This window comes from Gadus chalcogrammus, chromosome 7, assembly GCF_026213295.1.
Source record: "Gadus chalcogrammus isolate NIFS_2021 chromosome 7, NIFS_Gcha_1.0, whole genome shotgun sequence".
Taxonomy (NCBI): domain Eukaryota; kingdom Metazoa; phylum Chordata; class Actinopteri; order Gadiformes; family Gadidae; genus Gadus; species Gadus chalcogrammus.
Window position 1 is genome coordinate 10,576,523 of NC_079418.1, and position 21,199 is coordinate 10,597,721.

Genomic DNA, 21,199 nt, shown 5'->3' on the forward strand with positions numbered 1-21,199 from the left:
GTCCTACACCGGGGTGCTCATGCATTCTCTTCTTGTCCTCTGAGGCTCTCCCCTTGGCATGGTCCTGCATTCAAATGTCGCTCTATCAATTATGGAGATTCATAACTGCTCTTTCTCGCCCAATCTCTCAAAGACAAACATAAAAAAAACATTGCCAAATGCAAAAATAGCCAAAGCCATGGCAGTGTCCCCACTGCACATTCATATTACAAACACAACTACAACACACTGGCATTGTGTTCCTGTAATACTAGCAAGAAATACAGGCATATAATTGATTATCCCTCAACACATAATTAACCACATGTTTTAAATGTATCTTCTGATACTATTCATACTATCATGAGCAAAGAAATGTATATCCTTTAATGTAAAGATTCAGCCAGGTTATATTCATCGTGTCCTTGTGTGCTGATGAACAAGCCCTTCAAGGGGGATGTAAATCTCTCTGATGACGTCACCTCCTCCAGCTACAGCTGCTGTCCTGAATACTGATGTGACGTCAGCTACAAGGTCGGCCCGTGGACAAGTGTCCCATCTCGTCTGGTCTTGGGCTGTCCTTGCTCGCTTAGTTTATCATAGGGGTGTGTGAAGCCATGCTTAGCCCAAGGCGCTAATCACTAGGTTAACTAAATGTTGTACGTAGGTTAGGTTTTACAAATGTTTGATAAATGAGCCGACTCTTCTGCAAGTCACCAATGACCTCATCCAAGCCCCACGTACCGGTTTCATCTTAAACCGACATACATCTAATTTTCCTTTGCATTCATCATCATGAGATTGGACAAGTTACTTTGCAGTCCAAAACGTCACCTTATACAAGATACAAACCCAACGAATAGAATACTCACAACTTCCCATACACTGTACAAGGTAAACCTGTTTAATCATTCTCACAATGGTCAGATAGCTGGAGATGAGGCCATCGGCCCAACAGACAAACAGTTACACATCGTATCTAAAATACAATCCGGGGGACAATCTTGTCAAAACACTAAATTCCGGTTTTAATTGTAATGTTTGACAGAGAAACAAATTTCATATATTTTTATAAAAACTGGTTCGTAGCTTTGTAGCCCACAACATGTAAAGAGTGACCGTATAGTGAGCACAAAGACTCTAATCGATGGTAAAGGAGTCTGAAGCGTCTCACAGCATCAACTACAACATGCAGAGGTCTCATATTGTCCTTGGAGCACAGGTCTGACGGGGGGCCCCCGACCGGCCACGGGGCCTCAATCGGCTCCGGCTCCCTGCTTCTTGCTCTTTTTGTTGGCGCCCGGTTTGTTCCCGGACTGGGGCTTGGCCTTCTTGGCGGGGCTGGCTCCTTCGTCGGCCAGCTTCCTCTTTGGTTTCCTCTTGTTCTTCTTCTTGGACGGCCCCTTGTCCCCGGGGTCCACGCCGGCCGTCGGGGCTGCCTCACCCTCTTTCTCCCCCTGCTTGTTGCGGTTCTTCCTCTTCTTGGACTCGGGCAGGAAGCCTTTCTTCTTGGGCAGCGAGGTGGCCTGCGGCGCGGTCGGCTCCTCGGGCTTCTTCACCTTCTCCACCTTGGGCCGTCTGTCAGAACAACAGGGAGATGATGCTTTATGTGTGGTCAGAGGATACTAAATGGCTCTCAATACTTAATTACAATTCTTCAAAACACACCTAAAATAACAGCTTCTATCTTTGTAATCTCCAACATAGAAAGAAACATAAGAGGTAGTCAAGTTCTCATTTAATAAAACTTCAAAAACTGTTTTAACTAGTCAGTTAGGGTCAGGCCTAACACTAATTCCCTCTAGTTGAGCATAAACAGTGTTTATTAAACGGACTGTAACCATGGATTCAGCGGTCGGCGCCTTGAGCCAATGGGATTTAAACCAATCACAGCTTGCGTCACGTTGCCTGGGTCGTAAAAAGAACGCAAAGGGTTGGCGGCGAGACGCGTCCGGCATCACTCACATCACTCCAAAGTGCTTCATGACGGCCCAGTAGGTGTCATCCAGGCCTCCCGTCTTCTTGAGGCTGATGGCCTCAGCCAGGGACCCCAGCACCACCTGCAGGGGGCCCACGCTCACCGACGGGTTCTGAAACAACACACACACACACAGGAGACAACGCTTAGTAAACCTATACGGTGTCATGTGACTTCCAGCACAAAAGAACTGCTCCACGACCGAACTTTTGGATGAATAAAACAATAACATCTTTGTGATTAAGGAACGTGGGTCAACGTTTGACATTCAGTAGTAGAAACGGACAGAGGCACCCTCGCGTATATCAAAGGTTAAGCTTCTTTACAAACGGTTAGAACAAGAGTATGCGTGCACTTTGGGACACCCCGTTGATTCTCGTGTGGCCTCACCTTTGTCTTGATGTTCTTCAGCAGGAACTGACAGAGCTCCAGGGCTTTGGCCAGCTTCTCCTGGGACACCTTGCTCTGGCACTCCCCGACCACCTTCAGAGTCTGAGAGACGCAGGGGACATGACGTTAAACACAACAGAGCCTCTCAGGACAGACGGGGAGTGAGGCTGTGGTGCGGAGGGGTGTTGTTTCGACGCCGTACCGCCACCAGCTGCTCCACCAGCTTCACACACAGCTCCAGCCAGGGCTGGCCCGCCAGCAGCTGCTGCACGTCTCTGTTCTGCACCATCCGCAACACCATCATGCAGGCCTGGCCCTGAAAACACACAACACACATGTTGAAGGCGTCCTCCATCCCACACGCGTCAACGTTGACATCCAGTGGGGTTTGAAGAGGACTTTGGTTCTCACCTGCTGATGTTCTCGAACTCCAGCCGTGATGTTCTGTACCGCAGTGTCCAGTATGTTGACGCCCAGAGCCTGCGAGCAAATCACCAGGAAACCTCTTAGATATATAAATACAGTGTGGAAACGCAGCCCTTAGTCAAATGCGTGTCTCCCAGAGGTTTTACCAGGCCCACATGTCAAACCTCAAGTCAGGTGAGAAAAACAGTAGCCTCTAGACCTCCATCAACCAGCGGAGGAGGGACCCCCAGGAGAGGGAAGTCTGTATGTCTCCGGGAGAGGGGGGGCCCCAGGGGGGACAGGAACTACCCAGTGCACCAGACCCCCCCCCCCACCGGCCACTCACCCGGTCTGCCATCAGACTTTAGATGATCATGTAAAGCGGGATTTGTGAGACTAACGCGTTATAAACCTCAGAACAGGGGTCACCAACCTTTTTGAACCCGAGAGCTACTTCATGGGTACTGAGTCATACGAAGGGCGCCCAGATTGATACACTCTTCTGAAATAACAAATTTGCTCAGTTTGCCTTTAGTTACATATGATTATTAATGATACTCATCTATATGCGAAGACACTGATCATGTTAATGATTTCTCACAATAATTATCAACAATGACTTAATAAAAGTGGGAAAGAGTTGTTCAAGAATGAGTTGTGCTATGTTCAGAACAGGCCTGCGGGCGCCTCATGTGGTGCTAGCGGGCGACCTGTTGCCCGTGGACACCGTGTTGGTGAGCCCTGCCTCAGAGTCTCTTCCTAGTTAGCGTGTTATTCCAACCAACCATTTGATCACACACACACACACACACACACACACACACACACACACACACACACACACACACACACACACACACACACACACACACACACACACACACACACACACACACACACACACACACACACACACACACAGTGTGTACCATAACAGGTAGGGAGGGACAACAGGGTCTAGGTATTGGCCCTTTCGTGCTCACACACTGACCCCTAGAGCCCGGATACATAACGTCAAGCTTCCAATATTCTTTCGATTTCCAAAAGCATATCGGAATATTTGGTAGAAAATAAATTGAAAGATACACTATGAATGGACTGTAAATGTAGCAGAAACCACCGCTGGAGAAATTAGATCAGAGGTTAAATTGGTGAAACAAATCTGTTCCATCAATAATGCATAATGGATCGCAATAAAAGGAAAAACATTGCACCCGGTCCATTCAGTTGACTAAATAACCAACACGTTGTTATTATTAGTAGGCAGAGCTTTGTGGTGTCTTATGGACTTGTTTGAACATCGAAATAGCTGCTAAATCTTTATTCAAACCCTTCTAAACCCATTAGCGTCCCAGGGGTCAATGGCTGTCCTCACCCTGGAAGGCAGCTGTCTAAGTGCTACCGGAGCATTTAAATAATGTTGGATTATCTAACTACAAACCTAACAAACAGCCCATAACTGGCCCTTCTGATGATGGCTGCCGGTTCCTTCAGGCGTTGACGTTCTCAGACGTATAGCACCCTTACATAAACATTTCCTCACTGGGATATTCAGTCCAAAACGCAACCTAGCCTTCTACCTGCAGTATTTGAATATACATAAATGGGAAATAAGGAAAAACCAGCTCAACGATGCAGTCCAATACTGAATTGAGCGTCGGAGATAAACCTTACAAACTCATTTCCCAACATTCCCAACGTTCAGCCCCACTGAACAGTTTGAGAGGCACCGCCTCGGCCGATGGGCAACGCCTGGACTGGTGTTGGGACTGGGTGGGGGGACAGGTGGGGGGACTGGGACTCACTGGGAATCTGTTGCAGAGGTCGACGAACATCTGTCCGGTCAGAGGGCTGTTTCTCCTGGTCATGAGGGAGCACAGGGCCTCTCTGAAGAGGGCCGACACGCGCTCCACCTCCACGCTCCCCAAGAACTGCAGCTGAAGGAGAGGCAGACACAAGAGTCCTGAACCTCTGCTCTTAAGGCATAACATCACTCGGGCAACAAAGGGATATGTGTTGATCAAACAGACAACCTTCTGTACCTAGAACCGATTTTGACCGTGTAGTTCATTTGGGCTATTTTATCCAATTACAATAATGAAAAACTCAGACTGAACATGGCGTTAGCTGAGAGCAAACCCTGGATCCAGGAAGCCACAGAAACCTACGTCTTGACTTGAGGGCGCCTCAGGGGTCTTCCCCTCGGTGGTCTCAGCCGACGGAAGGCCTCCCCTTAACACCTTCACCAGGTAGAGAGAAGCGCTGGGGAAACAAACCAGCGATGATATGAGGAAAAACGGCCGGCCTCAGAAGAGCAGGAGGAGGAGCCAGCGTGGTGGGGGGGGTGACGCGTGTCGCGGCGCCGAGGTGCCAACCTGAAGAAGTAGAGCGAGACCGACGAGTCGGTGTGTTTCTGGGCTTTGTGGACCAACTTCTCGAGGAGGTCGTGGAGCTCTGCCTGCCTGTCGCCCGCGGTCTTGCAGTACACCTTGGACCTGCACAGCTGGTTCCTGACGACACACACACACACACACACACACACACACACACACACAAACACAAAATATGAACAGGAATACTTGCTTTGCACTTCCTGCTTTCTGTTAGTTTTTTTTCCTCATTATTTGACCATGTATAAACAGACACAAAACGACTAAATATCCTGAATAAAACTAACTAGTGCCCTGCGGTTGGTACCTGAAGATGTCCGCCACCCTGCGAAGGAAGTCCTGGTCCTGCTGGTGGCGGTCCGAGCCATGGCTCCTCTCCAGGACCCCCAACAGGGGCTCCACCAGGCCCAGCACCAGGGGGCTGCCCGCCTGCTTGCTCACAAACACCTCCAGGAGGTCCAGCACCTGGGGGCGGGCACACACACACACACACACACACACACACACACACACACACACACACACACACAGGTCAAAGAATGATAATAAAGAGTTCCTTTCCAATGTCTCAACATTGACAGACCGTCCATTCTAAGCGCTGGGAGCAGCCCGATGCACACACAGTCTACGTTGGTCATGGTGTTTGGTATTTTAGATAAACTGTCTAGCATAACGGCACATTTGTCGCCTGGTCGCGGTGTCGCATACATTTTGGCGCGCGCCAAATCCTAATCCGTCGCATTGGTGATTTGTGCAATTTTTATCACTCAAATATCGACGTGCGTGCATGAGGAAGTTGAGTTGTTGTGGAAGCACCAGAGACCATACATATTGTATTGAACACTGAACGCTGATTGGCTGTTACGTTACGTCACTCAGGGAGTGAAGACTGATTGGCTGTCATCACACTAATGTCTCGGCAAATTTAAAATATTTCAACTCGAGCGAAACATTGCGCTCTGCAAATCCTTGTGACCGCGCTCGCCCGTGACAGGGCGTTCATGCCACGCCACAATTTAAATCTTAAAAAAAAAAAAACACAGGTTTTTCTAGCGACAAATGTTGCGTGATACGCGTCTCTACGTTGACTTTGTATGGAGTCGTGTCGCCCCGTCACGTTTGGTGTAAACACGGAGTAAGACTGAGGTTTTGATACTGGTGAGAGAAGAAATTTGGGGGAAGGGTGACAAATAAAAGAAAAAGACATGATTTTGAACAGCTTTAAGGGAAACTACCGAATCAAAATCAAAATAATGCTAAATGAATCGCAGTACATTTCAGAAAATGATTGCATTTTGGTCGCTGAAATAGCCTCCCACAAGTTGCAGTCCAAAGGTACGCCTTTCTGGCTTGCGGACAGGGCTCTGTTGTTGGTGCACCGTAAAGTTTTTACCCCTGCAGGGTCCCAGAAGAGAGGAGGTACCTTCATCTTGAATTCGATGATGAGCGTTCTCTCCTTGGTCACTTTGAACTTCTGCTCCCTCTTGGCTTCCATCTTCTTCTTCTGCTCCGAGAAGAGTGCCGCCAGGCCGGCGTCCAGCGACATCATGGCCTCATCGTCCAGGTCTTCTTCGTCGCTCACGTCCTCCTCTGTAGGCTGTGGGCACAAAACCGTTTAGAATACACATCGATGATATAGGATCTTTGTCAAGCATGTCCTTGCATTCATGGCGTTGAAATAAAAGGGTATTGTCCATATTGATTCTGATTGAGGTCGCTTTATGTATTAAGGAAACTAGGGGAGCAGACTCTAGATTGGGAGACACTGAACACAACCAACCAGGGCATTCTGCTGTTGGAGAACTTTCATCAGCTCCAGGCGGAAGTTTGGGTCCACCTCCCCTTCAACCATAGCCTCTTCTTCTTCGTCATCATCAACATCATCCTCCTCATCGTCGTCCTCCTCCTCCTCGTCCTCCCCGTCCTCTTCCTCCTCATCTTCATCAGATGACTCGTTCTGGGGTTGCCACAAGAGCACAAACGTGTGTGAGGACATCATTTTGAAACCAATACTGTGAGGGATGCACCGGCCTTTATAAGCACTGCCTGGTTGGGCTTTGGCCCTGCTCAAAATCGGGCCATCCGTTTTAGGGACGGAGCTTTATGCTGAAGAGAGTTTGATGAGCAAGACCCACTCTGGGGTCCCTGCCATTACTGAGTCCCAACAGGAGGACAGATGCGGCCTAAAGAAATCACACTTAAAGCACAGATTTTGAGTTTAAAATATGAAAACTAAAATAATCCTCCAGCCTACATCCTACGCCTCAGCTATGTGGTGGGCGTCCTCATTTATAAACATCTGATTAAGACCGACTCACATCAGCAGGGGGAACATGTTGGAACTTGTTGTGACCATGAACTAGGGATTCACCGAAATGAAAATTCTTGGCCGAGGCCGAAACAGAATATACTGAAATAGTTGGCCGAAGGGCGAAACCGAATGTGGCTTTTGCTGTTTTTCATTTATTTTGCTTAAATTTTTCACCATTGCATAAATCAAACTATTAAATGTCCTTTATAAAAAAAATTGTCTCGCTTTTCAATAAAAAAAATCAATTACAAATTTGATACAAAATATTTATTTAATACTGAACGTTTTCTAACATTCCAGCAGACATTATAGCAAGAATTTAAGAACAATGTACCTTTAAATAAATGAGTAAAACATTATTTTTTTATCAAAAATAAAAATGTTCTGTGTATTTTTTTGGGCTTTTTTACTCCTTCGACCGAAACCGAAAATTATGTTTTGGGCCATTTTCGGTGGCCGAATATTTGGTGCATCCCTACCATGAACACATGAAGCAATAGAACGAGGCCAGCTGGACCCTTTAAAAATAAAAGCCATTGCTTGGCTTGTTGCAACATGGCAACAACAGTGTCTGTGGATTCAGTTTGACCGCTACACAGACAATAGTTACAAAGACAATAGTGAGGGAATACTGGGGAATACAGCCACCATGCAGTCAACCTAGCCACAGGAATTAATAACAACAATATGAACACAGCTCTATGATAAATACCAAGCAGACCCTTCACCAGATAACTCACCTCCCCGTCCTTCATCTCCTGGTCTTCACCCTCCTGCTTGGTTGGATCCTGGTCGGTGACGACCAAAGCATCATCCTTATCTGTGTCCAGCACCTGTGTGGAAGGTGATACATGCAGAGCCAATCACATCCAGGGGCCTTCAGCTTGGCAGCCGTATGTAGACTCTGCTCAACATCTGTGTCCCACAATACAGTCAATCATTTATAACGATTGCAAGACAGTTGTCTATTTTCATTTGCGAAAATAAACGTTAGATCTCTTATTTCCACTCGATGGACACAAATCCCTTCTGGAGCTGAACTAAATGGTATAGTCAATATTTATTGGGTCAAGGATCATCAGACAGCAGTACATGTAAAGGTGTGTCATGGTTGTTCGATAGGTCAGGGTCTCCATGGTAACGTCCCCTAAACCCTGTGCATCTACAGTAGGACGGATCGGTCAACCCCAACTGATATTCTCACACAGCCGTTCACTCACTAACAGCTGCTGGGTAGCCACGTTATTTCTAGAGACACACTTGCATTTACAAGACAGTAAGGAAAATGGAATTATTGGGTTAGTGTGACTATGATAGGATTATTAAGATGCATGAATACACCTTAGTCTGATTGAATCTAATTGGGTTTCTCATAGTCGGATCCCCTTTGGTTCCACACTTACCTCCAGGATAACGGTGAGCGAGGCGGCGGTGACGTGGGGGCAGATGGAGGCGAACACCGTCTTGCAGACCTGTCTGATGTGGCGGCTGGACTGGGACAGCAGAGACAGCAGAATGTCCACCACCACCTCGGCCCAGTGGGGCTCCAGCTCCTCTTTAGCTGTGAGGGGCACAGAGAGAGATAGATACATCAACGGCACACGCACATACATACAGTGTGTGTGTTTGTTATACTCTAAAGGCTTTATTTGGGGTCAAGCAGCGAAGCTGCAAGACACCCATTGTGTTTCTATGTTTTCTTATTATTATTATCCCTGACATTGGAGTCTATTCACCCTTTTCCACTGACAGTACCAGCTCTACTCGCCTCGACTTGGCCCGCCATTTTTTGAGTGTCGATCACCAAAATGTGGTACCTGGTACTTTATAGAGCTGAACTGATACTTTTGTGTGACGTACACAGGCTGCTGGCCGCTGATTTGCCAGAGTGACGCCACTGGACTAATATTAATGAGCGAGACGTCCGAGCCGGACAACTTTAAATATGAGCATCAGCGTTCAGTCAACAACAGTGATTGATTATTGAACATGGCAGGATCAGCGCGAAAGAACGTGGACCATGACAGAGGTGGAGACCCTCCTGTGTGTAGCCCTGTCTGTATATGTGTCGTGTGGATAAGTACGTAACTGAAGTTTCTTGCATGCGTGCTATGACATGATCCCTCTCGCCAATTTACAGCCCTCTATTTAAATCAAATTCTAGGAAAAGCCATCACAAATTTCATCTGCTGTTCACGGAACATGGAGGAGATGATCTTCAGATGGAGCCTGAAGATCTTCTCGATACTATTCCAATTTTTCAATTTCAACTTTGTTTGCCCGTGAGAGCCATTAGGCTGGTTTCAGATCATCTGCATTTGCACGCATGCATGCACAAGACGTTGTGCAACATCCGCCAACGCCAAACTTGGTACGAGGACTCTTGACATCATCCTGAATGTGCATAATGCATGCGTTAATCTTCCACCACGGGAAGATGCTAAGGGACGCTATAATTAGCCAAACCTTTCCGTATCAAGATTCAACACCAAATATGGAGTCAGGACAGCGAAATGTTGCAGCCGAGCAAGCCGAACAGCCACGCTTTACCCCCTCATTGCTGCTTTGCAGCTATGTTTTGAAATGTAACGCAAATGTAAAATGTAATGCATTACTGTGTATCCTAATAGGGGTAATTAGTGTGTTGCAATATATATACACGAGCGTCTCTGAACTCAGCACAGACAACGAGTATTTGTAATGGACATGAATGTACTTTAAGAATTATCAACACGCAAATGGTTTCACGTTAGTATTTGAAGAATATCAGCCAGGCTGTAAGAAAGTAGAATTGGTGTTTCTGATGCAGTACTGTACTGAACTTGTTAAAACGATCCCATCATGTAAACGTTGTGCATGTGTGCGTTGGTTCACCTTGACTCTTCCTCTTCTTCTTCTTCTCCTGGGCTTTCTTAATGCAGCTCTGGATGTCCTGCAGGATGTCCACCAACTCCTCCGGGTTCTACAGAACAAACACAACACCGCTGTCCTCGTCTCTCGTTCAACACTGCCACCCGTCATTATCAATGACGTCACAGCCACGACGGTCAGCCCACTAGCAGCTCCAAGACTTGAAGTCAAGCTCGAACCATAACCTTTTGTTAACCATAGGGATAGTTACATGAAAACAATCCCATCCTGCCCTCCATTCACCATGCATGCCACTAGAGCGCCATAGAAGACCGATATACACCGAACCGATGGTCCTTGTAACGCTATGTCACCACCTCTTCCCCAGTCTATGAGCAGTAGCAGGCAGCGTGAAGCCGTACCTTGAAGAGGTGGAAGCCCACCAGCATCAGCAGCTGCTGGAACGAGTGGATCTCCGGACTGGCTTCCTTCTTGGCCTTCTTCATCAGAGAAGCCACAGAGACGTTCATACTGGGAGGAGGAACACATGTTAACTCACAGGTCTAACCATAAGGAACGCCCAAAGTGATGGACTATTTTAATATAATGTAACTAATGTAATGGCTCCGCTGAATAATAGACTTGGTGGATCCTCCCGTTGTATCGGCGCTAGTGGTCTGTATGGGGGTCGCCTGGACTGTGGGGGTCTGTATCTGTCCATCTCCTATTGTATCGGCCCTAGTGGTCTGTGTGGCAGTCGCCTGGACTGTGGGGGTCTATATCTGTCCATCTCCTATTGCATCGGCCCTAGTGGTCTGTATGGGGGTCCCCTGGACTGTGGGGGTCTGTACCCGTCCATCTCCTATTGTATCGGCCCTAGTGGTCTGTATGGGGGTCCCCTGGACTGTGGGGGTCTGTATCTGTCCATCTCCTATTGTATCGGCCCTAGTGGTCTGTATGGGGGTCGCCTTGACTGTGGGGGTCTGTACCCGTCCCAGGCCGTCCTCTGCTCCGCACTGAAGGGCAGGGCACTCTGGACGTGCTTGGGCTTGTTGAGCAGGGCGTCGGCGTACTGCACCAGGCAGTGGATCCACATGGAGCCGTCTGCGGTGACCCCCTGGACCCGGCGCCCGCCGGAGACGGGCTCGGCGGGGACGGGCTCGGCGGGCTCCCCGAGCAGCGGCAGGTGGTGCATGGTGTGCAGGAGGCTGAACAGACGGGCGTGGGGGGGGTTAGTGTTTTATGTAGGGACGTACAGACGCCAGCTGGCGTGCAGCACTGATCAGGAACTAGATGGTGAATCCACCGGCACAGAATCCTCTAGACCGTGAGGCAAAACACAGAAAAAGGTCATCAAATTGAAACATTACAGTGACATACACAAATATTATGAGATGTACTTTGTTGATTTGATTTCCTCCAATAACTCGTTATCATTTCAATAAAAGAAGAGATTGACTGTACACAACACATTCATTTTCCAAATGTTACAGCCGTATTCTATAATTCCATACATTATTCATCCTTTCAATATTGTCAAAACGGTTTATCTAAGGATGAACCTGTCAGAAGCAAGACTCGCTGAGGATGCAACTTGCAAGAGATAATGCCTACTTGACTGCTCGAGCAAGGCGTCACAAAAAGAAGGTAGGGAACTCCTGATGTCATTACACAAACACACGTCGCCAATTAATTCCACTGCCAATATTAATCCCACATTAGGATCAGCAATCAACCAGCCCAATAGTTCCATGAACCATTGAGTACGGGAGCCATTCCTACCCGAAGAATCCTCCGACGAGGGTTGCTCTGGTGCTCTCGTCCAGCGGCACAGAGAGCTTGGCCTCGGTCTCCGGGATGTCTGAGGTCGCCTTCTTAGCCACGAAGAACGCGTGGAAGAACACAAACCTGCAAAAGGAACGTTCCTCAGTCACACAAATTGGCGGAACGGCTCCACTCGGCTCAGCTCCCATTCCCACCCAGTTTTAGTAACTATGAACAAAACCACAGCACATATATTCATGTTCTCTGAAGATGGAAGAGATTGTTAAAGGTCCCGTGGCATGACAATTTCACTTTGAGGTTTTCTAACATTGATACGAGTTCCCCTAGCCTGCCTGTGGTCCCCCAGTAGCTAGAAATGGCGTTAGGTGTACGACGACCGCTAGCTATCCTGCTCCGCCTTTGATAAATAAAAGCTCAGATGCTCAATTTCGAATTTGGCCCCATATAATAATAAATGAAATTTATATAGCGCTTAATATGGTACTCTAAGACGCTTATGTCGTCATAAGGGGCCAGGTTACCTCCCCTTCTCTGCTTTGCCCAGCCAGAGTTTGGTCCGCCAATGAGACATGAGACAATGAGTGGAAGAACCCGACGCAGGCGTTTTAGATTCATCATATTGCCCTGAGGCGCACAAAGCTTTTGCCCATGATAATATGTTGTGGCGACCATGGATGTGGTGACCGTGTTCTGGGTGCGGCAAGGGATCCTGAAAGGGGGGGAATTTCGACAATCGCAAGTTGGACCTCTGGCGCCCTGCTAGGTCCTTTGCGGTAGACATTGTGTGGGGTTAGTCTCTATAGGTGGGTTAGTGTTAATGAGTTAATATTCCCGACACCGTCACCGAGACGTTTATGTTAATTCGCTTTGTTGAGGGTTTTTTAGTGTGTAACGTGTGTTCAATAGAGGGAACTCTCGGGAGTCGTGCGGTCTAAGGGGCGCGAGACTTGCATAACTGCTTGACCTGGGCTCTCGTCTTGCCCTTTACGCGCTGCTCGCCAAAATATATTTTATGATATAGATTTCTATGTATAACATGATATTTAGATCCAGGACTCCCGCCGGAGCACCTGGAGTGTTCTAAAAAATATTGACAGAACACGGCCATAAGCTGTGTGCGCCTCGCCATTGCGATACATCCACTGTAAACACTAGCACATGGTACCGTGGCCGCAAGCTGCTCAGGGCCACACCCCCAACCTCCTCCTTGACCCGCCTCGAAAAAACGGCACGTTTGTGAAAAGCTCATTGAGGGACTGGCTCGTTCTGCACCCAGGCTGAATTTCTTGAACCTCTTCAAATACTGTATTAAGGGCCCACTAACACCTATGTATAAGCATCCATAAAGTAGAATTCCATGGGACCTTTAAATTAATTTACAATCAATACATTATTATTACATAATTAATTTCTACCTTAAAGTAAATGCTCTCAACAATGGTCTGAACGTTATACTAATTTCTGAGAAGCCTCGCGATCGCCTGCCAATCACGAAAGAGAAGACAACTATTGATCCAGACGATAGGGTTTCAGATTGACCAATTGACCAAAGTCTAAGTATATTCTTGGTTTTCATTCTTGAAATAAACACATTTACAGTAGAAAAAATAATAGAATTGTCCCAAATAATAAAGATTATTAATGATAAATATATTACAAATATAGTTGAGTAAATATGTATCATAACTTGTTCTAGGGGATGGGCATGATTAATCGACGATCTACAAATCGAACAAAAACAAATCAGACGGATCAGATCTAACGTTGCCCATCATTAAGAATTTCATTGATATGTATACGTACATTTTTCATCGACAAAACGAATGCTAAAAAATATCTTCATTTGGTGTGTCTTGTTACAATTACCATTTGTAGTGTTGTTCAGCAGAGAAAGTCTGCCAAAGAGACTTTTTATGTTGTTGCTCTGGTTAACGGTCATGTGAATCTGTCTATTCACTGAGAACAATTTCCCCAAGGGGACAATCAATTATCTATATCTATCTATCTATCTAAGACGTTGACGTTGCTTAGCAACCAGACACGCCGGGGTTGATAAGTTGCGGAATGATAAAGACGTGAATCAGGCAAAATATCCACTTTCCTTGACAGCGATCTAGTTCGGTGTGCATAAAAGTGCAGACGGACCAATTGCAAACTACAGCAACTGCTGATGCCATCTCTCTAAGTTAGCCGCATCCACCCCAAACCAATCGGAATAAGTGTATACATTAGGGCTTGGACTGCAATTTATTTGTTCTCGATTCAATTTAGATTCAGATTTTTTTGGAAGATTATTTCCATAAAAAATAAGAAAAGAAAAAGCATTCTCAGTCATTGTAATCTAGAAGCGAGTATGCCTAAATGTACATGCCCTTTTATATTTGTCCACGTTATCGGTCATTACTTTTATGCTGCAAGTTTAGCTCAGGAACAATACTATACAATGGTGTATTCCCTTTTTGCTAGTTAAAGCACAATGAAATGGTTCATTCATTTTGAAATGGTTAATTCTAAATAATATTTAGGTATATTTGTCATATGCACGTTGTATTGAATCGATATCGAAGCAATTGGATCAATATCAAATCGAAATCGAATTGAATCAAGACCTAAAGAATCAAATTGAATTGAATTGTGAGGTACCTGGCAATACCCAGCCCTAGTATACATGTCGATTATAGCGGACTACACCACCTCTTCTATTCCGCATGGAATTCTATTCCGATTAGCCACGTTTACATGGACACTTCTGATCCGATTAGATTTATGTATTGAGGCGTATATATGATCATTTTCTATTCCGATTGAGCTGTTCTTCTACTTTTAATCGGACCAGAGGTGTCCATGTAAACGCGGGAGAATTAACAATACATTTTCATTGCATTTGAATACGGCACATAAATAGTTCATTTCAATATAAAATTAATCTTGATCGTTAATTTTCCCGGGGATCGACTAAGACAATATAATTGAATGCCCATCCCCTACTTGTTATTGTTAAAAAATAAACATATTGCTTGGTGCATTCCATCATATTTTTTCTATTGTTCTGTTTTCTTTTCATTTGTGCTGAATGAACCACTGGGAGCTGAATCAGAGTTGCTGACCTTCTCTTTCCTCCGTTACCCCTGGCCGTCCCGCAGTAAGTACTTCATACAGAAGACGTGGGCACTCTGCTCAGCCATGTTTATCCATCGATTGTTTACCACTTGCATGCGAGGTGGTCCGTGAAATGTCTTTATGACAATCTAGTGGTACACATCAGGTCAAAGGTCGGGAAACCCTGGTTAATGCCTCATTGCGTGCGGAGCGGAGCGTGTCACCTTGCTACGTCCATGACCAGGTCCTCGTCCTTCTTCACGCTGTGGTTCTCTACCAGGGAAATGAGACGGGCCACCAGCCACTTCCTCAGACGCGCGTGTTGGTTCTCCTTCCTGGGAGATAGGTTCTGTGTTATTCAGGTACATTTGCGCCCCCAGACAAACACACAGCAACGTTTCCGCGAGGGGCATTTATCATATAGGATAAGAGCATGAATAAAGACATTGTGAATCAGTTTCATGTGTGAAACATAAGGAGACGTGGCACGGCGCCCCTGCGTCCACGCGGCTTCCACTCACTGCGTCTTCTCGGCCGCGGCCGTCTTCTGCTTGCGCGTGCTGAACTCCAGGCCGGCGTCCAGCGTGGGCGCCAGGAAGGAGGTCTTCAGCCAGCCCACGTAGCGCCGCAGCGCCGGGGCGCCCAGGTGCTGCACAGCGCGCCACGACGACGCCACCACAGGGTTCCCCCAGTTGGTGACCTTGGAGAAGCCCACCACCACCGCCAGCTGCTTGTCTGGGTCTTGGGACCCCTGCAGGAAGTCTGTCACGTACGTCTCCATCTCAGGGGCTAGCTGGAAGCGCCCTGGTTTCTGGAGGGGTGGATTGAGAGACTTAGTGAGTTTTTTTGGTTGGGCGTAACCGTTAAATGTCTTGCAGGGTAACGACCACCAGGCTCAGGTGACCTGCCGCTTATCACCACAGCTTTTTGTGGAGAGGCACCCGTAGACCTGCGTCTAAAGCTTCTTAAACCTCATGATCCATTGAAGCTCCACTGCTGTCACTCTTTGCCCAACAGTGGCCTCTGGTGGCCAGTGAAATCCGTTTCATTTGTCATGTCACCAGTAAATAAACAGAAACACTTTCCACTTGAATAAATATAATCATTGTCAACAAAATGCCCTAAATTTAAATTCAAACGGTAAAATGTAAAGGAGGGTAAGAGGTCTTACCTGGGCAGAGGTCACATGCTCGCCATAGTGTCTCATCACGTCCCCAGACAGCACTTCCTCCAGCTGCTCCAACGACAGGAGGGGCAGCGCAGTGCCCAGCAGACGGTAGGCCAGGTAGCTGCACAACAACAACAACAACACATGGATTGGGGTAAGAAGACATTGTCCTGTTTGCTTTTTAAATTTTTCCACTTGCTGAAATCCTATTTGAGGGGTGGAGCCGGAAGGTGGATTGACCTGGTGATCCAAACGGCCAAGTGGCAATTAATAACCTAATGTAGGTTGCTTTTAGACCATATTTACATCTCATCGTACGTTTTCAAAGCGGCGATTCAAGTCGAGGTTTGCACAAGGATAAATTCATAGCCCGACCATGTTACCACTTACATCCTTTTCGTCTAAATGGATACGGTTGGGTTTAGTTCCACATTGACTCACTGTGTGGGCCCCTGCTGCTCCCGGAGCATGCCTCCCACGATGACCTTGGTCCAGAAGAGCGTGAAGCTTCCCTCCGTCAGAGACAGCTTCAGCAGGTCCACCGCCACGGTGGGCAGGGTGCAGTCCTTCTTCACGGAGAACGCTGCCGTTTTCAACAGCTCTGATAACCTGTTGAGGAGAGGAATACAACACGGATTAGTTCTACACCAGGGTGCGGCCTCGGCTCAGTCGGTACAGCGGGTCGCCTGGCAAACGGAGGGTTGCTTGTTAGATCCCCACCTCCTTATAGCCAAGAGGAGCGGTTTCCCTGAGCAAGACTTGTAACCCGAAGTGCTCCCGACAGCGGTGGCTACCATGCACTTTAGCTGCCAGCTTGTCGGGAGCATTTGGGGGAGTAAAGCAGTTTATAAATGAAGACTTACTGCACTAATAAAGGCCACAATTAGGGCTGTACGGTTTGGCCTAAAATGTATTTCACGGTATGATTTGAGGCATAGACGGTAACGGTATTATACCACGGTATGTTAATTTTATATTCTAATTTCGATGTAAATGCTTCTGAGGGGGTAAAAAACTGGTTAGGCAGCAAAAAATGCTAAATCTTTTCTCAAGTTACTTCCATCTCTGACAAACACTAATTAAGTAAAAGTATCGATTTGTTTCTCCACTTGCTTGCCAACCTTGCCGTATAGTTCTGGCATCTCAATTTGGCGTGTGTGTGTGCGGGCAGGTAACGCGCACCTGCCGGGATTGAGCGTTTTGACCATCTCGTTAAAGCCGTATCGACACTTTGAAAGGGAACCATGTCCTTACACAGGTAAACAGTGACGGCGTTGTTATCTCGTTCCACCGCTGGCTTTTTTTGTCGTAAGGACTGGCTTTGGAAAATGCCTACGGAAGCGATGTCTGAGATGCAGAGACAGCTTCAGGCTACCAGCGTCTGTATCGTCAGGGTGGAATGAGAGCTTGTGAAGGGACAAGCATGCAGCAAATGCGCCTGCGCAATAGCATACTGCCTGAGAAGGCAGTATCGCTGTCAAAACGGTCCCTGGGAAAAGTAATGTTGCGCCGAATTGAAAAAGGAACTATGTTTCGTTACCATATTTTCAGTAGTTGCGCGAAACTTGAAAAAGTAGTTACGTCACTGTAGTAATGCAATATTACTTTGTAATGCGTTACACGCAACAATGTCTACCGGTCACACCGGTCTCGCGGTAACGACAAAATCACACCGGTGTACTTTCTATACCGTTTATACCTTACACCCCTAGCCACAATCCAGTAATTCCACCTCATGAAACAATGCATTAATTCCAATGTTGAGGGAAAATATAAAGTGAATGTTAGGCGATCCCCACGTTTTCCTCAAGAGTGCCTGAGGATGCCTTAACGTGGTGGTTCATAGCAACTATAGGTCGACCAGGTGCTGATGTGGAGGGGAGGGGAGCCTTACTTCTGGACGTTGTCTGCGGTGATCACAGCCGAGGATCCCAGCAGTTTGGTCAGGTTCTTGGGGGTGAAGGATCTGGGAAAGCGTTGCATGGCAACCAGCAGCAGGTGCAGCTGCTCTGGGGTTCTGAAGGCTGAAGACAGCTCCGTCTTCAACGCCCCTTTCAGAACCTCCTCAAACACCTCCTCCGGGGTCTGGCTCGCACACACACGCACACACACACACACGTTGTATTCCGTCAGCAACAATTATTTTAGCAGATGGCAAATGCGACGCAAACACTTAGATTATATGGAAGGCTGAAGAGGGTTTACCTTTATCCAAGACTGCAGATATTGTATAATTTTGTCAAAGGTTAAATTTACTGTTGTACACTAACTTTAGTACTATAATTGTAACTTGATGAGTCAATAAAATGCAGCGGTAATTAGTTTGTACATCTAACATTTTTTAAAAATCCAAGGCTGAAGGGTGGCCAGTCTTAACCCAATAACATACCCAGCCAGCCAGTCAGCCAGCCTTCCACGCAGACGCGTTGCACATTATCTGATAACATCACTACCCCAATCAAGTGCCTTCCTCCCTCTCTGTCTGAGACGGTGGACCTCATGAGAAGCTTTTCAGGCTGGTGTGACTCACGTCGGAGAGGATGTCCATCATGGTCTTGGTGGGCAGGTCCTTCAGGTGATCTCTGTGCTGAGACAGGGTCTGGAGCAGCTTGATACATCCCAGCACCACTTTGGATTCCTGGGACACGGGCCAAGGTGCGCAAATGGGAAAAGTTATCTCCAGATAGAAACGTTCCAAATAAATAAAACAACCTATTTTAGAAGAAAGGCGATGTACATAACATTGTAGTGCCATGGATTCATCTGGGTTCAAAGGCACAAAGTAAAAAAACGTTGGTTAAGATTTAAATGTGGACTCCAATTAACACTTGATATTGCACAAGGTCATGATTAGTGGCAGTTTTGGGTTAATAGGTAACATTAATCAAACGCTATGTCCACAACAACCCCTCCTCCTCCCCCCGCTTGCAATTTAGTGAGGGGATCCAGGGTGGATAGCGAAGGCTGAAACAGCAATATATTCACTTTATTAAGGGTGTACCAGAAGGTGGACAGAAGCATGCATTTAAAACATTTTGACAGTGAGCTCATACAAGGGTGATTGACCAACTCAAGGACAACTGAAATCACACATGTGTTTGGGTGTCAAACAACGTAAGGTATAGAAACAGGTCAGACATAAAAGAAGTGAGTCTGAGTGACGGCTGACAGAACATTCACATAATGAATTATTTTGGAAAGATAAATCAAAGAGCCGTACCTTGGAGAGGCGGTTGGACTGGGAGAGGGCCAGAACCCCGAAGAAGTTGCCAAACAGAGCATTTCGGACGAGTTTCTGAAAAAAAGCCAATGGTTGTTTAGAACCAGTGCAAAACATACGTCTTGTTTAAAGAGCTCACGGAGGAGAATCACAGTGTGAACCTTTTTGGTGTTCTGGAGGTTGTGCTTCTGTTTGATCAAGTCCAGAAGCCTCTGCAGCGGGATGTCCCCAAACGCCATCAGCAGCTGGAATTACAATCACACCAGGATCGTATGTGCAGGGTTAATTTCATATACATATTATATACATACATACATACATACATACATGCATGCAAACACACATACAAAGACAGACAGACTCCATTCAAATCAGCAAGGTAGAAGGCAAACGTTATGTTTTACCAGCTTCAAGGTTCATAGGCATATATTCTTAATCTGACCCAATAGTAGGTCAAGCATAAAATTGATATGCAGCCACACTGTTTTGAATGGCATCACTAGGGTTACCCATCAACTGGCCCAGTGGTGTAGTAAGCGGATCATCCCATATGAACTCTACACACCTGTCCCAGAGCCAGGCTGAACCCGGGGCGGGCCACCTCTCTGGTGTGGGACAGCCCGTCCACCAGTCTCTGCACGGAGTACTCCAACTCATCTGGCTGGAGCGGAGTAGGTGGGAGACACACAGAGAGTGAAGACACTCAGGGGGCAAATACAACAGCACACATTCAAGTTGAGAAAAGCATTTGGACAAATGTATAAACACTTTCACAATTCTGGATTGAATAACTAAGCAGAAATGCAAGGTAGCCTTCAAAAAGGTTGGGTACGCAAGCAAACTTTGACATGATTATCTAACCTTACTAACCCTTTACCATTAACCAACCCTTACTTTGTCAGATTAGGCTTTAGTATAAAACAAAATGCGAATGAAATCGAACTCAATATTTCAGATTCTTGAGTGTAGACCTGATAGGGTTACTTCTTTAATATGGAAATCATAAAGTATCACGAACCTGCTCGCTCTTCTCTAGATATTTTATCAGATTTTCTATTGCGCTCAGTCGTATCTCTTGGTCAGGTTTAGCAATGTCCCAAAAGAAATCCAGGAACTCTCTGTTCTGCTGGAGGATACCCTTCGCATCTTTTACTTTAGGTCGCACTTTTTCTTTTTCTGCTATTTCTCCCATCTCTACATTCATATCTGAGACACCGGGAGAGACTGTTGTTGAGGAGTGAGGAGAACACGTGGACTTCCATGCGCATGACCACCGACGTCCCCTTCCGGGTGCTGGTCTCTGCCAGTGTTGCCAGATTCGGCCTGAATTTCTGGCAACCTGATCAAGGACGAAAGAACCCGATTGCCTGATTGGGCGGGAAATCTATTCCAATCTGGCAACACTGGTCTCTGCCTCTGCGGCACCGCGGTGGTTACCTCCAACGCACCCCCCTCTGGCGCCCCCCATTGGACAGATATGGCTGTTACTCTATGCATAGATAAAATAATTCAGGGATCTATCTGCTATGTCAGCGCGAGGAAATAGCTCATATAAAATGGTGGAGCTGAGCTTCCACTACCTTCTCTGCAGTGGCAAAGTAATCGAAGTAGCCACTGCCCTGTG

General features: G+C 46.7%; 1 protein-coding gene across 1 annotated transcript; it reads right to left on the reverse strand.

Moving 5' to 3' along the window:
- Positions 1-375: 375 nt before the first annotated feature.
- Positions 376-20,879, reverse strand: mybbp1a (MYB binding protein (P160) 1a). The gene is made up of 27 exons (XM_056593861.1): positions 20,594-20,879; positions 20,141-20,236; positions 19,737-19,820; positions 19,576-19,650; positions 18,886-18,993; positions 18,250-18,440; positions 16,797-16,964; positions 16,359-16,476; positions 15,709-15,998; positions 15,412-15,522; positions 12,086-12,211; positions 11,293-11,511; positions 10,726-10,834; positions 10,328-10,415; positions 8,857-9,014; positions 8,194-8,286; positions 6,923-7,099; positions 6,566-6,739; positions 5,450-5,607; positions 5,128-5,262; positions 4,921-5,014; positions 4,558-4,689; positions 2,759-2,827; positions 2,550-2,663; positions 2,348-2,449; positions 1,945-2,069; positions 376-1,557 (listed from the first exon to the last, which is right to left on the reverse strand). Exons 1-27 carry the CDS (start codon positions 20,777-20,779, stop codon positions 1,236-1,238), a joined length of 3,822 nt encoding a protein of 1,273 aa, XP_056449836.1. The 5' UTR covers positions 20,780-20,879; the 3' UTR covers positions 376-1,235.
- Positions 20,880-21,199: the final 320 nt, after the last annotated feature.